At 42.1% G+C, this 15,309-nt stretch overlaps 1 protein-coding gene across 1 annotated transcript in view; it reads left to right on the top strand.

Annotated features, from left to right (window-relative positions):
* Positions 1-332: 332 nt before the first annotated feature.
* The window catches only part of LOC121439475 (synapse-associated protein 1-like), a 28,817-nt gene continuing 13,840 nt past the window's right edge, over positions 333-15,309 (top strand). The window contains exons 1-4 of the mRNA XM_041639970.1: positions 333-534; positions 5,649-5,767; positions 5,993-6,059; positions 9,606-9,679. Of these exons, the coding sequence (XP_041495904.1) occupies positions 333-534; positions 5,649-5,767; positions 5,993-6,059; positions 9,606-9,679 (462 nt within the window). The remainder of the gene's footprint in view (positions 535-5,648; positions 5,768-5,992; positions 6,060-9,605; positions 9,680-15,309) is intronic.

Genomic DNA, 15,309 nt, shown 5'->3' with positions numbered 1-15,309 from the left:
CCAAAAAAGATTCCGTCTAAACACTCAGAAAGCTGGAGAAAGAGTAAAAGGGCAGATACGGAACGGGGCTCCGCGAGGAAAGCCCTTTGGCCTTTTGCCCCTTTTTCTCGCGCACCGCCCCATCGCGAGCGGGGGGTGGAGCTTAACCCGGACGTGACGCAGCGCGGTCAGCTGGGGTGGTGTCATAGAGGGTGGGCTAACGGCCGACTGGCGACGGGGCTGTCACTGAGGCTTCCGGCCAGTTGCCCTCAGAGACCCGCGGTGTCAGGTCGCAGGGGGCGGTTAAAGGCGGCAGGGCTCTTGGGTGAGGGGGCGGTGGCGACGCGGGAAGGATGTTTCGAGGATTGAGCAGTTGGTTGGGCCTGAAGGAGCCCGAGGGGGCGGCAGCAGGAGGAGAGCCGCTCGGAGGGGACGAGCCATCGTCAGGAGGCTCGCCCCCTGAGGAACGCTCCGAGCCGCCGGCAGAGCCCACCGAGTCCGAGCAGCAGCCTACGGGAGACCCAAAGCTCCTCCACCAGGCCAAAGGCCTTGGCAGTGAGTCCCCTCCGGGACGCGAGGGTGGGCTGGGAGGGGGCGCGGGGATGCCAGTGTGTGAGAGGGGCGTTGGTCTCCCGAACTTGGGAGCTAGGCGACGCCGAAGCTTCCCCCAAGGAGTCATGTCGTGTCCTCGAGGTGCCTAAGAATTTATCGCTCTCTTGCTAAGTTTGTATACATAGGAAGCCCGGGCGCAGTGAAGCGAGCGGTGTGCCGCTGTTTTCTGGGTTTTGACAAGCAGTTTGGCTTGTTCAGCTTGCCAGCTTTCACCTGAATCTCCACCTTCCCAGCTAGAGTTGGTTGAGAAAATGCCTTTTGTCCCAAGAAAGGACTAAAAGGTATATTGTCTCAAGTAGCTTGGTAGGTTACTCAAGCTTAAGCCATGCATGTCTTCTTTGAATTGTTTGAAACAGGGTCTCCTGTAGCTCAGGTAGACGGGTTTCGAACTCACATTGCATTGTAGGGATGACATTGATCTTCCCGCCTCTGCTTCCAGCAGGACCTTTTTTCCTTGAGGTGGAAAAGAAGCTGCCATTGTCTACTATATACGAGTTTCAGTGCTAGATCTTAATGACAATAAATACCTGAGTTTCAGCTATTCACCATCCCCCAAGAGTTGGGAGAACAAAGCCAACATTTTACTGATAGTAAGCAGTAGAATTTGAGCCAAAAAAGCTACCTGATTTCAAAGCCCATAACACTCTTTCCAAGTTTATAGTCTAGTTGAACAAAAAGTAGTCCTTGAGAATATAAACACCTACTGTGGTAGCTAATTCTGGAGGGACTTTGGTATGCTTAAATAAGCAAAGAACACGGTGACTTTGGGCTGGTGGGCCCTAAACAGAAGTAAACATAAGAGAATTGCAACAAAAATGTATACTAAATTTAGCAAGTGTTTTTGTTGTTGTTGTTTTGAGACAGTGTTATATAGCCTCTGCTGGCTTCAAACACCATATGGCCAAGGATGGTTGTGAACTCAACACTCCTTCCTCTCTCTCCATCCTGTTGGGATCACCGCCACACATTCACTAAATGTAGAAAGTTTTAAGGGCCTATCAAATGGATTCAGGGTGCCAAAGAACAGAGAAACACAGACTTCAGTAGGAAAGGCCCTAATGTTTAAAAAAAATGACTATGAGATAGAGGGACAGGAAAAACAGCCCCACTATCAAATCTTAACAGTGTATCAACTCAGTCAAAATACCCAAAGACTGCACAAGGGAAATAAAACTAAGTGATATCGTGAGATCAGCAGAAATCTTTTTTTTTTAATGTTTTCGGTGTAGAAAATTGGGAAGGAATGAACTTGGGATATTCAGGGAATGTGAAAAGACTTAAAAGAGCAGAGGTTATAGTGGGTAGTTGGGCTAGATTAATGTGGAATGAAAGCCTGGTGTGGTGGCACAGGCCTATAACCCCAGCATTTGGGATCCTTAGAAAGGAAGATCAGGAGTTCAAGGCCAGCCTCAGCTATATAGGTGAGCTCCAAGCCAGCCAAGGCTACAAGAGACCTTGTCTCATAAAACTAAAAAAAAAACTAGGCCTAGGGTATTTAAAAGGCTAAAGCAAAAGGATCACTGGATCTAGGCCTACCTGGGCTACAATGTGAGATCAGTGCTTGACAACTTAGTGAGACATTATCTGTAAAGACAAGCCCTCCTGACCACCTGTTTCTGCTTCCCAAGTCTAAGATCCTGGCTGGGTACCATCATGCCCAACTAAATTTCCTCGAATTTTCTTTTCAGGACCAAAGAACCTAGAGCCACACACATGCTAGGCCTCTGAGCCCTGCTTCCTGCCATCTTTCCTCACAAGGTTCTCCGGGTTCTCTCTGTTGTTGGTAGTCTGGTCTTATTTTCCTTCTTTACCCACTTCCTTGATGATTGAGGAAGCTGAGTTTCGATGGAACCCATCCCTATTGATTGGGAATTTAAAGTTTTAGGATAAAGGAATGCTCCTGCTTCTATAATTAATGTAGCTATGTAGATGTTCTTGTTTAATACACAGAGTTTTAGAGAGGCTAGAGAAATTATCAGAGATGTTTTAATCCTGCATATTGGCCAGAAAAATACATTTTGTCTAAGAGGATGTATTTGTGTACTTTTCTTTGTGGGGTTTTGTTTTTTAATTTGGCTTTGGGTTTTTTTTTTTTGAGTGTATTCCAAGGCAAGCCTCAAATTCTCTATATAGCTGAGGCTGACTTGAACTCCTGCCTCCACCTCCCAAGAGTAATCACTGGATAGCAAATTTAGCTACACCATGCCTGGCTCCTACCTGTGTTTTGAAAAATAAAGTTAAGTATTAAACCTGATTCCCAGTAAGTAATTTTTTGGACCTTTGAAATCTACTGGAATCTACTAAGAACTCCATTTGTTAAGCCGACATTTGTTGAATCCCTATTTTCAAGATTGGATCCTAAGTACTTCCTGTTTAATAGTGACCTATTTATGCATTCCAGCCACTTACTGTTATCATTACCAGTAGTGAACACCCAACTTTACATACTCTTCCTTCATTCCAAACCAATGCCTCTTCCTGGTCCTTCCTCCTGATAAACTTATGCTTTCCTATGGTCACTGTCTCCAAAGGAGCTAACAATATCTATTATTCAGTGCAGAGTGCTTAGTTGTTTTGAACTATCTTCTGTACTCTTTGTGTGTATTGTAGTAATAAGGGTGGTGGGGCTGCGTCCCCAGCACCCCAGCTGCCTGGCTAGCTTATGCCCGAAATAACAACACACAAACTGTATTCATTTAATCACTGCTTGGCCCATTTCTATCTAGCCTCTTCTAGGCTAATTCTCACATATTAATTTAGCCCATTTCTAATCATCTGTGTAGCGCTCCTAGGTGCGCTTACCGGGAAGATTCTAGCCTATGTCCATCCTGGGTCGGAGCTTCATCGCGTGCGTCTGCCTGCGAGCTGGGAGCATGGCATCCCTCTCGGAGAGCTGTCGAGTCTGAGCTCACTTCCTCTTCCTCCCAGTGTTCTGTTCTGTTTACTCCTCCCACCTATCTTCTAACCAATGAGGACCAAGCAGTTTCTTTTATTTAACCAATGACCTTCCTCCATCAGTGTATGGATGTTTTGTCTGTATGTATGTCTGTGTACCATGTGTGCCCACAGATACCAAAAGAGGACATCACATCCCCTGAAAGTTGCTGGGAATCAAACCCAGGTCCTCTGGAGGATCCATTGCTCTTAACCGCTGATCCATCTCTATAGCTCCTATACTCTTTATGAGCAGGGTATCTATCATGCTAGAAGTGCTAAATGTCTTTATCATCCACACAACTAGTATGCACCCAGGAAAATTTAAGTGCTTTGATAAACATGTATCTAAGCTGGGTAGGGATGGGGAATCCTCCAAAACTCAGAATGCTGAGGCAGGAAGATTACTCAAAGTTCAAGGACGGCCTGAGTTACATATTGAGTTTCAGGCTAGCCAAATCTAGATAGCAAAACTCTGTCTCAAAAACACCTAATTGAGTTCTCATAGCACATTTCTAGTTACAGAGAGCTTTGATTCCATAGCTTATGAACAATAGTCTTTAGAACTGGCAGTGTTAGTTTGAAGAGAAAGAAATTTAAGGACATTGCTTAGATTAGTAGAGTAGAAGTTTATATTCCCTAAGAGAAAAGACAGACCTAGGGGCTCAGCAAGATGGCTCAGTGGGTATAGACACTGGCCTTGAAAGTCTGATGACCTGCTTTTGTTTCCCATAACCCACAGAAAGGAGAGAAATGCCGCCACAGAGTTGTCCTCTGATCTCCAATATGCCCACATGGCACATGTGCCTATCCCCACATATATCATGTACTCATGCACCTAATAGTTTTGTTGGTTTTTTTTTGTTTTACATACAGGATCTCACTATGTAACTCTGGCAGTCCTGGAACCCACTATGTAGACAAGGCTGGCCTCGAAATCACAAGAGATCTGCCTGCCTCTGTCTCCCTAAGTGCTGGGATTAAAGATGTGTGCCATTATGCCCAGCAATAACAGATTCTTGTTGTGGGGGAAGAGAGACCTAAAACTGAGAGGTGGAAATGACAAGAGACTTGAAAAAGCTTTCAGTTATTTGGGGGTAATACTAAGAAATTAAAGGGCCTCTCAAAATCATGTACTGGAAAGTGGATTATTACCTGGATATAAAGTTGAGTCTAGTCACTTTTTTTGGTGTTGAGACAGGGTTTCTTTTCATAGTTTTGGCTGACCTGGAACTAGCTCTGTAGACCAGGCTGGCTTGAAATTCTCAGAGATCTGATTGCTTCTGCCTCCTGAGTGTTGGAATTAAAGGCATGCACCACCATTGAAGGAGAATCTGGTCACTTCTAAGCACCCTGCTAATATTTAAGATTTCTGGGATTCTAAAATTAAGTGAAATACCTTTGAAAATTAACCTACCTGTGTGTAAGAATTAACATTTGCCAAGGGTTTTCTATTACACGTTTTTTCCTTCCTATTCTAGCCTCATGTCATGTTTCTGTCAGCTTTGATAATTTGTTTGTGTATGTGGGTATATGTGTGCCATGGTGCAAATTGAGAGACAACTTTTAGGAGTTGGCTCTCTCCTTCAACTATGTGGGGATCATTGTGCTTTTTGACAAGTGTCTTTACTCACTGAACCATCTAGCCACCTACTACTTTTTTGTAGGGGAGTGGTGGATAACAGAGTCTCAATATATATTCCTAGGTGACCTAAAACTAGCTATGTAGAGAGCAAGCTAGTCTTGATCTTACAGGGATCTATCTGCCTCTGCCTCCCAAATGCTGGAGTTATAGACATGGACCACCGTAGTCAGCCAGTTTGTCAGTTTTCAAATAATGATTTCCTTAGATTAGAACGACAGTGTGGATACTGAAGAGATTAGTGGTTAAGAGCTATGCAACCCATGAGGACCTGTTTGGGTTCCAGTAAAGGTGATTTAACTTACACAGGACTATATAGGTGAACATAGGTTGTGTTGTGCCATTATTACAAAGGGGACCTAAATGTGTACAGATTTTGGTATCCAGAAAGGGCCTTACACAGATCTCCCTGCAGATACTGATGGGAAGGTATGATAACCATTGTACTTGGATGAAGCACGGACCCTTTTTTCCTTTACAGATTATTTGTTTAACTTTGCAAGTGCTGCCACAAAGAAGATAACTGAATCTGTTGCTGAAACAGCTCAGACAATAAAGAAATCTGTAGAAGAAGGAAAAATAGATGACATCATTGATAAGGTACATTTAGAGAACTTGTAAAAGGAGAAATTTTTGAAAGTTGTAAGTAGCTAATGTAATCATCTTTTTAACTCAAGTGAAATATAATGTGCTGATGGAATTTTTCTAGAATATCTTTTCTTGATTCTTGGACAATTTCATACATGTACACATGTATTATGACTATAATTCTTATCTAATAGTAAACTTCCAAAGTAATTTGACTTTTCATGTGTTTTTTAACAGACCATTATAGGGGATTTTCAAAAAGAACAGAAAAAATTTGTTGAAGAACAGCACACAAAGAAGTCGGGTATGATATAAGTTTATCTTATATTCTCAGCCAAGTTTCTGTGTATGTGAATATGTGTGTGTCAGTTTTTGGTGCTGGGGATCAACCCCGGGTCCTTACATATGCTAGGCAAGTGCTGCTGCTGAGCTACCATACCAGCTTCCTACCAGGTTTTATTGAGCATTTATTATGTGCTAACCTATACTAAGGCTCTAAGAATACAAAAACATATAAGACTGGGGTGGAGCCCAGTGGTAGGACATGTGCATAGTGTATACAGGGCCCTGGGTTAGATCCCAAGCGCCAAAAAATGTCTATGTACAGCCAGGAATAGTGGCTCACACTTGGAATCCCAGCACTTGGGAAGCTAAAGCAGAAGGATTGCTGTGAGTTTGAGGCTGTACTCCTAGTCTGAGATATATAGTAAGTCCAGGCCAGCCTGGGCTACAAAATGAGGAAAAAACTTTTTAAATTAAAAAATAGTCAAATTTTCGGCTGGGCAGTGGTGGTGCAAACCTTTAATTCCAGCACTTGTGAGGCAGAGGCAGGCGGATCCCTGTGAGTTTGAGGCCAGCCTGATCTACAAGAGCTAGTTCCAGGACAGGCTCCAAAGCTACAGAGAAACCCTGTCTTGAAAAACCAAAAAAAAATTTGAATTTTTAAAAAATAGTTGAATATGGTGGTGCATGCCTTTGATCCCTGCACTTGGGAAGCAGAGAAAGGTCAATCGCTGAGAGTTTGAGTCCAACCTTGTCTACATAATGAGTTCCCAAACAGCCAGGTCTATGTAGAGAGAAAATAAACACACACACAAAGAATTCAGTCTTTTACTGAACATGGTAGAGAAGAGGATCAATCAAAAAGACCAAAGCCTAATCAGGCCTTTTAGTGCATAGCTGTGATTCTAGTACCCAAGAGGCTAAGGCAAAAGGATTGCTAGGAGTTTGAGACGAGCTGGATTAGCAAGACCTAGTCTAAAAACAAAAACATAGCCGGCACCTGAAACTCCAGCATTTGAGAAGCAAAGGTAGAAAGATCAAGAGTTTAAGCCAACCTCAGCTACATAGTAAGTTGGAGGCCAACCTGGGTTATATGAAACACTGTGTCAAAATCAATCAATAAATAAAAAGCTATCGCCAGCAACAAATAAAGTATGTTGCCAGATTCTTTTTTTATCTTCTCAGCTAGGACAGCAACTGTGAGAGGTGTAAGACTTCCAGTCTCTACATTGCAGATCCCAACATTGACAGGTCTTTGTAAAAAGCCAGGCCCAGAAATTTAACATTGATACCAACTGTTTTTCATTTGTTTTTTAAACAGGGCTTCACATAGCCAAAGCTGACCTCTAACTTGCTATATAGTCAGCAAATACCTTGAATTTCATCTCTCCTTCCTCTGCCTTCCAAGTGGTAGCATTATAGGTATACATCACAATACTGAATTTGTACTGTGCTGGGAATGGAACCTAGGATCTTGTGCATGCTAAGCAAGCATTCTACCAACGGAGCTACTATATCCCCAGCTTAACACCTCATCACTGTGTATGGGGCAAATCTGGAACTACCTCTTTACTTTGAATGGATTGGTTTGGGTCTGACATGTGTTGGGGGTTAGTACAGTTAGAATCTACTATAAAGAGCAAATGACTGCTTGAGTGGAGTCCTGCATTCCCTTCCTAATCATACCTAACTAGGTGTATGTCATCTTGGTATCCTCAGCATTCAGCTTCTAACTGTTCATTGACAATTTGATTCCAGCCCTGTAGGTTATTGTCTCTAATTGGTTTTTTGCTTTGGTTTCTCTTCTCAAGATCCTATTCTCTCTCTCTCTCTCTCTCTCTCTCTCTCTCTCTCTCTCTCTCTCTCATTTTTATTACCTTTATTTACTTCTGGCCTTTGTGTGGCAGAGGACAACTTCCAGGAATCTGTCCTACCACGTGGGTCCCAAAGATCAAACTCATGGCATCAGGTGCTTTTAACAGCTGAGCCATCTTAATAGCCCTTTCTATTTATTTTTATTGTTAATTATATGTATTGTGATAGAGCCATGTGCCTCGGAGCTGTAGTTGTAAGTGGGTGTGAGCTACCTGACAATGGATGCTAGGAACTGAACTCTGGGGCCTCTACAAGAGCAATATGACACCTGAGGAGGTCACAAGAAGGTATCAGATCATCCTCGAACTGGAATTTCAGAAAGTTGTGAGCCACTACATCACTACATATATGCTGGGAATCAAACCTGGATCCTCCCGGAACTGTAGCAAGTGCTCTTAACTTCTGAGCCATCTTTACCCTTTGTCATAAAGTCTAAAGCACTGAATTATCTCTTCAGCTTTTTTTTTTGAGACAGGGTTGTACTGTGTGTCCCTGGCTGACCTGGAACTTGCTGTGTAGTCCAGGATATCCTTGAACTGATAGAGTTCTGCACAGAGAACTGCCTGCCTCTGTCTTCCTAGTGCTAGGATTAAAGTGGATCACCACGCCCAACTTTTTTTTTAACAGCATCTCACTCCATAGCCCAGGCTGCCTAGAACTTGAAGTAATTATTTGCCTTATCTTCCCAAGTACCAAGATACAGGCATGTACTACCATGCTCAGAGATATAATACACAAATCTAACACCTATTCATTTTGATAGTTGACCCAGTGATGTCCTTTATAACATTTCCCTCCAGAATCTAGTTAAGTACTAGTTGAGGATATGATATTATATTCTGTCATGTCATTTCTCTTAGCCTTCTTTAGTTCTTTAGTCTGGAATGTTCTAACAACTTTGTCTTTTTTTTTTTTTGAGACAGGGCCTTAGACAATCCTGGCCGACCTCATATTTGCTATGTAGTTGAGGTTATCCTTGAATTCCTGGTCTTCCTGACTCCACATCCAAGTGTTGCGGGTGGGCTGTTCCCATCTTAATATACTATTGTATATTGAGCTTTGTCTGATAATTCCTCATGATTAGAATAGGATTGTATATTCTTGATATTTTAATTCTTCTTGAAATAACATGTTCAGGGATCCACAGTGTGTTTCTCCCCCACTGTTTGTCTGTGTGTGCATATATACACTCATGTGTGCCACTTTTCACATTTCCACCATGTGATCCCAGGCATCAAATTCAGGTCTTCAATCTTGTGGGTAAGTACCTTTACCCACTGAGCCATTGTTTGGGCCCAGTGATACTGATTTTGGTTATCTGATTAAATTGTCAGAATTTTGTACTGTACCATTCAAGTAGAGTATTTGTTGACCAAATATATGCATAAAGCTTACAAATTAAGTCTGGGTATTACAGTGAATAATCATATTTGGAGCTTATTGGTAAATTACTATTTTAAGTGGTCTTATATTGAAATGACAGATTACGATTTAACTGTTGTAACTATGTAGTGCCTGCAGAAGCCAGAAGGTGTCAAGTCCTCTGGAACTTGAATTAATAGGCAGTTGTGAGCTGCCATGTGGGTTCTGGGAACTGAACCAAGGTTCTCTGCAATATCAACAAGATTTTTTTAATCTCTTTAACTACTAAGCCATCTCTCTAGCCCCAATAACCTTTTTTTCTCCTGCATAGAAGCAGCTGTGCCACCATGGGTTGATAGTCACGATGAAGAAACAATTCAACAGCAGATTTTGGCTTTATCAGCTGTGAGTACCCTTTAAATACCCTGTGTAGGTAAGACTTTTCTCCTACCATATTACGTCTCTGTTCACAGATTTTTTCTTTAGCTAAATTCTTCTCCTTCATTTTCTTTTTTGGAGACAGTGTCTCACTACATAGCTTTGGCTGTCCTGTAACTTGCTCTGGAGACCAGGCTAGCCCCAAACTCACAGAAGTCCATCTGCCTACCAAGTACTGAGATTAAAAACATGTGCGATCACAACTTGTCCAGATTCTTTTACTTATATGCCATTTTTACATGCTCTTGTTTGTATTTTAGTTTCTTTGTTTGTTTTTTGAGGCTGGGTTTTGCTAAGTAGCCTAGGCTGACCTTGAACTCACTATGTAGGTAGCCTGGCCTACAACTGTCTTCCTATTTAAGCTTCCCTAGTACTGAGGTTACAATTGTGTACCACCATGCCAGGTTTTTACAGGTTTGGTTTGGTTTGGTTTGGTTTGGTTTGGTTTGGTTTGGTTTGGTTTGAGACAGGGTCTCAATACATAGGCTGTCCTGGAACTCACTACATAGACCAGGCTGTCCACCTTCCTCTGCCTCCCGAGTGCTGGGATTAATTACATGTGCCACCATGTCCCTTTTTTTCACAGTTTTTTTAAACATTTTTGAAAATTTAAGAACATGCATGTTAACTTTGATGATTTTTTAGTAACTTCCTGGATTGTTTTGTTTTTGCAGTACTGTGTCAGACATGATAGATAAGTATTTTAGCACCAAGCTACATCCCCAGCCTTCGTTCCTGTTGATTCAATGAGTTTCATTAGGATTGCTTACAGGAGTGTGAATTAGAAGCTATTTACAGGAACATGACCAATTTACCAGTGGCTATACCACTGAAGAAGATATGTTTAGATCTTCAGGCAGGGGAGGGGCCCTGTGACTGTGTCTCACTGATCCATGACTTTTTTTTTTTTATTTTTCGAGACAGGGTTTCCCTGTAACAGCCCTGGCTGCCATGGAACTGGCTCTGTGGACCAGGCTGGCCTTGAACTCACAGAGATGAAGAGGTGTGTCTGTCTCTGCTTCCCAAGAGCTGGAATTAAAGGCCACCCAGCCTAACTTAGAAAAAAAAACAACTTTGAGTTAGGTTATACTTTTCTTTTTTTCACATTAAAGTATAGCCTATTATGCCAAATCATTGTTTCAGCCTTAAAAAGATAGAGGCTCATACCTGTAATCCTAGTACTTGTGAGATTGATGCAGGAAGATTGTCACCTGTTTGAGGTTAGGTGGGGCTATATAATAAGGATGTTTCAAAAAGGAAGAGATTCTTTTATATGATTTGATAATCTTTGAGATATAGTAAGATGAAGTTTTGAGGCAGCAATGCAGTTCTTGTGAATGAAATGATTGTAGTCCATATTTTCTCTTTACCTACATATGTTTGTTGGTAATTGACATTGATATAGATAGCATTTCATTTGCTGGCCCACAAAATAGTAATGTTACAAAGGACAGCTTGAGAAATTACTTCCCCATACTATCTTTTGAGGCTCCTAGCATGACCACAGTGTAGCTATTGTTTTTAGTCCTATTGCACAGAGGGGACTGAGATTCTAATGTTTTCTTACTTATCTGTGTTCTTTCAGAGAGCAAAGGCCAGCTTTATCAAAGCTCAGTGCACAGTGCCTTCATAAATCCATATTTTCACTGTAATCTATAGTTTCATGTTTATTTTTATCTGTGTGGGTATTATATGCCTGCATATATGTCTGTGTATCACATATATACCTGATGCCCTTGAAGGCAAGAAGAAGGTGTGGGATCCCCTGGAACTGAAGTTGCAGGTAGTTATTAACCTCTATATGGGTGCTGGGACTCAAACCCAGGTCCTCTGGAAGAACAGCCAGTGGTCTTAACTGCTGAGCCAACTCTCCAGTATTTCTTCAATTCTTTGTTTTTGAGACAAGGTCTTACAACATAGCTCCAGCTTCCTCAGAACTTAGATATCTACCTGCCTATGCCTTCTAAGTGCTGGGATTCAAGGCTCATTTTTGTTTTTAACCTACTTTTTCCTTTTGTAAAAAATTTTGTTGCCTTTATTTATTTTGTGTGTATGTATGTACATACATAACAGCACATGTGGAGATCACAGTATAACATGCAGGGTGTTAATTCTCTCCTACCATGTGGGTCCCAGTGATCTCTGAGCTGTCTCACTGGACACTCTCTTTAATGTACCCCCACCCCTTTTTGGCACTAGGGATTGAATTCAGGACCTTGTTTACTATGTAGTTTATTCATGTGCTCTATTATCACTGAGCTGTACCACCAGCACCCCCACCTCTATTGTTTTGTTTTTCTAGTAAAAATTTGTGAGTTTTCCTTGCCATATACCTCTTCTACAGGAAAGCCTGGGTAATAGTCATTGAAATCATTGTACTCATGGACCAGAAACTCCACTTATGGGAATTTCTGCAAAAGATATCATTTTATGGGCCAACAAAATGGCTCAGTGGGTAAAGAAAACTCTTGCCTGGTGACTTGAGTCCAATCTGTTGGACCCACATAAAAGATGGGAGAGAGAACCAAATCCACAAAGCTGTCATCTCACCTCTGTATACAAGCTGTGTCACAAGGGTGTATGCCCCTACTTCCCCCCCCGCACCGACACACACAATAATGATAATAAATTTAAAATTTTTCAATATTTAAAGATCACTTTATAAAGAATAAAAACTCTCCTTTTTAAAAGGAATTCTTGAAATCAGTATGTAGCACAGTCTGGTCTCAAATTCTAAGCAATCCTTTACCTTTAGCCTCCCAAGGGCTCATATGACAGATGTGTGCTTTTAGAATTCTTTCCAGCAGGTTAAAAACTATTTAAATGACTATGGAAACAGGTCTGGTTTAGTAAGTTATAATGTTAGTGCTCATTTGATTTAGCCCTTAGAGCTAGAAAGTTGTTCATGACCTTGAATTAGGGAAAGTCAGCATTCATGCTTGTTATCCCAACAGTCAGGAGGTGGAGGCAGGAGGATCAGGAGTTCAAAGTTATCCTCCAATAGAGATAATTTAACAGTAGTCTTTACTATAAGAGACTGTCTTTTAAACAAAAAGTTGGGGCTGGCAAGTTGGCTCAGTGGTTAAGAACACTGGATGCTCTTTCAGAGGATCCAGATTCTCAGCACCTACATGGCTGCTTACAACCATCAGTAACTCCCAGTCTCAGAATCTTACACCCTCTTCTGACCTCTTCGGTCATCAGGCGTGCATGTGGTACACAGACATAGATGTTGGGAAAACACCTATACTAAAAACTTTTTTTAAAAAAAGAAAGAAAAAATGATGTTTTGAAAAGTGAAAATGCCTTATTTATCAAACAAGGTCCTTTAAAAAAAAACAGTGCTAGTTAATCACAGTGTATGGACTGCCTGCCTTTTTGTTTATGTGAAATCTTGCCTGCTTTACCAGTCAGGATTCTCTATAGGCACAGAACTGACAGACCAAAAATACGTATTAAGAGTAGATTTATTAGATTGGCTCTCAGGTTGTGGTTCAGGTAATCAGCAACTATCTCACAACAGAAAGCTGAGAATCTGTTAGTTGTCCAGTCCACAAGGCTGGATATCTCTGCTGTCCCTGTCTGGTGCTGCAGTCCTGGAAGGTTCCTGGATAAAGGTGCTGGTGTTCAGTCTACATTGGAATCCTGAAGAAGTTGGATTTAATACCAGCTGCAGCAATAGGATAGACAAATTTGCCATAGAGAGAGAGGGCAAGCAAGCAAAACGCAGTGTTTCTTCCTGTGCCCTTTAATGTGGGCTGCCAGGTTTAGGGTGGGTTTTCCTGCTTCAAATAATCTGATTAATAAATTCTTCACAGGAGTGCCTAGCAGCTTGGATTTCAGTTGATTCCAGATGTAGTCAAGTTGACAACCAAGATTAGCCATTATACTTTCCCAGATTACCAGATATATTAGAGAGATAGGTACAGGAGAATGTTACGTTGAACCAGTTTTCTCTAACTAGTAAAATTCTGTGTTGTCTTGTTTTACTTTGTTTTGAGGCAGGCCAGTCTGGTAACTTAATAGGGTAACACAGGCTGGCCTTGGACTCATTCTATAGCAGAGGCTGGCCTTAAATTTCTGTTTTTTTAAAGGATGCCAATGTTTTAATGCCATGATTGCTCCATACAGAATGACTACCACTCCTGCTTCCCTAGGGCAGTCCCGGATTCTGTTCTTTCTAAATATCTAGAGTGCTCTGATCATTTTTTTTCTTTTTTCTTTTTTTTTAACTTTTTATTGAAAAAAAATTTCCGCCTCCTCCCAGCCTCCCTTTTCCCTCCCCCTCCTCCCACTCCTCTCCCCCTCCCCCTACTCTTCTCCCCCTCCCTCTCCAGTTCAAAGAGCAGTCAGGGTTCCCTGCCCTGTGGAAAGTCCAAGGTCCTCCCCACTCCATCCAGGTCTAGGAAGGTGAGCATCCAAAGTGGCTAGGCTCCCACAAAGCCAGAACATGAAGTAGGATCAAAACCCAGCGCCATTGTCCTTGGCTTCTCATCAGCCCTCATTGTCCGCCATGTTCAGAGAGTCCAGTTTTATCCCATGCTATTTCAGTCCCAGTCCAGCCGGCCTTGGTGAGCTCCCAATAGATCAGCCCCACTGTCTCAGTGGGTGGGTGCACCCCCTCGTGGTCCTGACTTCCTTGCTCATGTTCTCCATCCTTCTGCTCCTCATTGGGACCTTGGGAGCTCATTCCGGTGCTCCATTGTGGGTCTCTGTTTCTATCTCCATCCATCACCAGATGAAGGTTCCCAGTGATGGCTCTCCTGGTGCCAAGATCGAATCCTGGCCTTAAATTTCTAAGCCTCCTGCTTCCTACCATCCAAGTACGGGGATTCCAGGCATTCAGTACCATGCCTAGGTCTTGGTTCTGGGGCTCTTGATTCTCTATTGTTCTCAGATGTTTTGTGGTGGTGATGGTTTTGTTATTTCTGTTGCTTAATTTTTGGTTTTTAATTTTTATTTTATGTGTATAGGTGTTTTACCTGTATGTCCATTCACCACTTACATGCAGTGCCCGAGGAAGCTGGAAGAAGGTGTTGGATCCCCTAGAACTGGAGTTACAGACATTATGAGTTGCCATTGGGGCTAGGAATTAAACCTGGTTCCTCTGGAAGAGCAGTCAGTGCTTTTTACCACCGAGCCATCACTCCAGCCCCATCTCCTTCCTTCCACTCTGTGGATCCTAGGGATCAAACTCAAGTTATCAGGCATGGTAGCAAACACCATTACTTACTGAACCATCTTACCAGCCCTTTTTCTTGTCTTTTTGAGACAAGGTCTCATGTAGCCTAGGCTGACTTCCAAACCTCTGTATAGATGATGCTGACTTCGAAGTCCTGATCCTCTGGCCTCTACCTCCCTATTGGTGGGATTACAGGCCTGCTCCACTGTGTTTGGCTTTAAGTTCATATACCTAAATGTGTCCAATAAAAACAAACACATGTTTATATGATTTTTAACTATGTGATTTCAACTAATTGAGTGAACTAACTATCTGACCTCCTGGAAGCCTCTGTCCAGGTAAGTGTTACAAAAATACTTAGAAGGATGGATTGTTCTCCTGTCTCTTTTAAGTGGGAAAATCGGTGACAGCTCAG

Source organism: Microtus oregoni, unplaced genomic scaffold (assembly GCF_018167655.1).
Source record: "Microtus oregoni isolate MIOR12 unplaced genomic scaffold, Mior012 000061F_ref0000440, whole genome shotgun sequence".
NCBI lineage: Eukaryota > Metazoa > Chordata > Mammalia > Rodentia > Cricetidae > Microtus > Microtus oregoni.
This window is presented reverse-complemented; position numbering and strand designations above follow the sequence as displayed.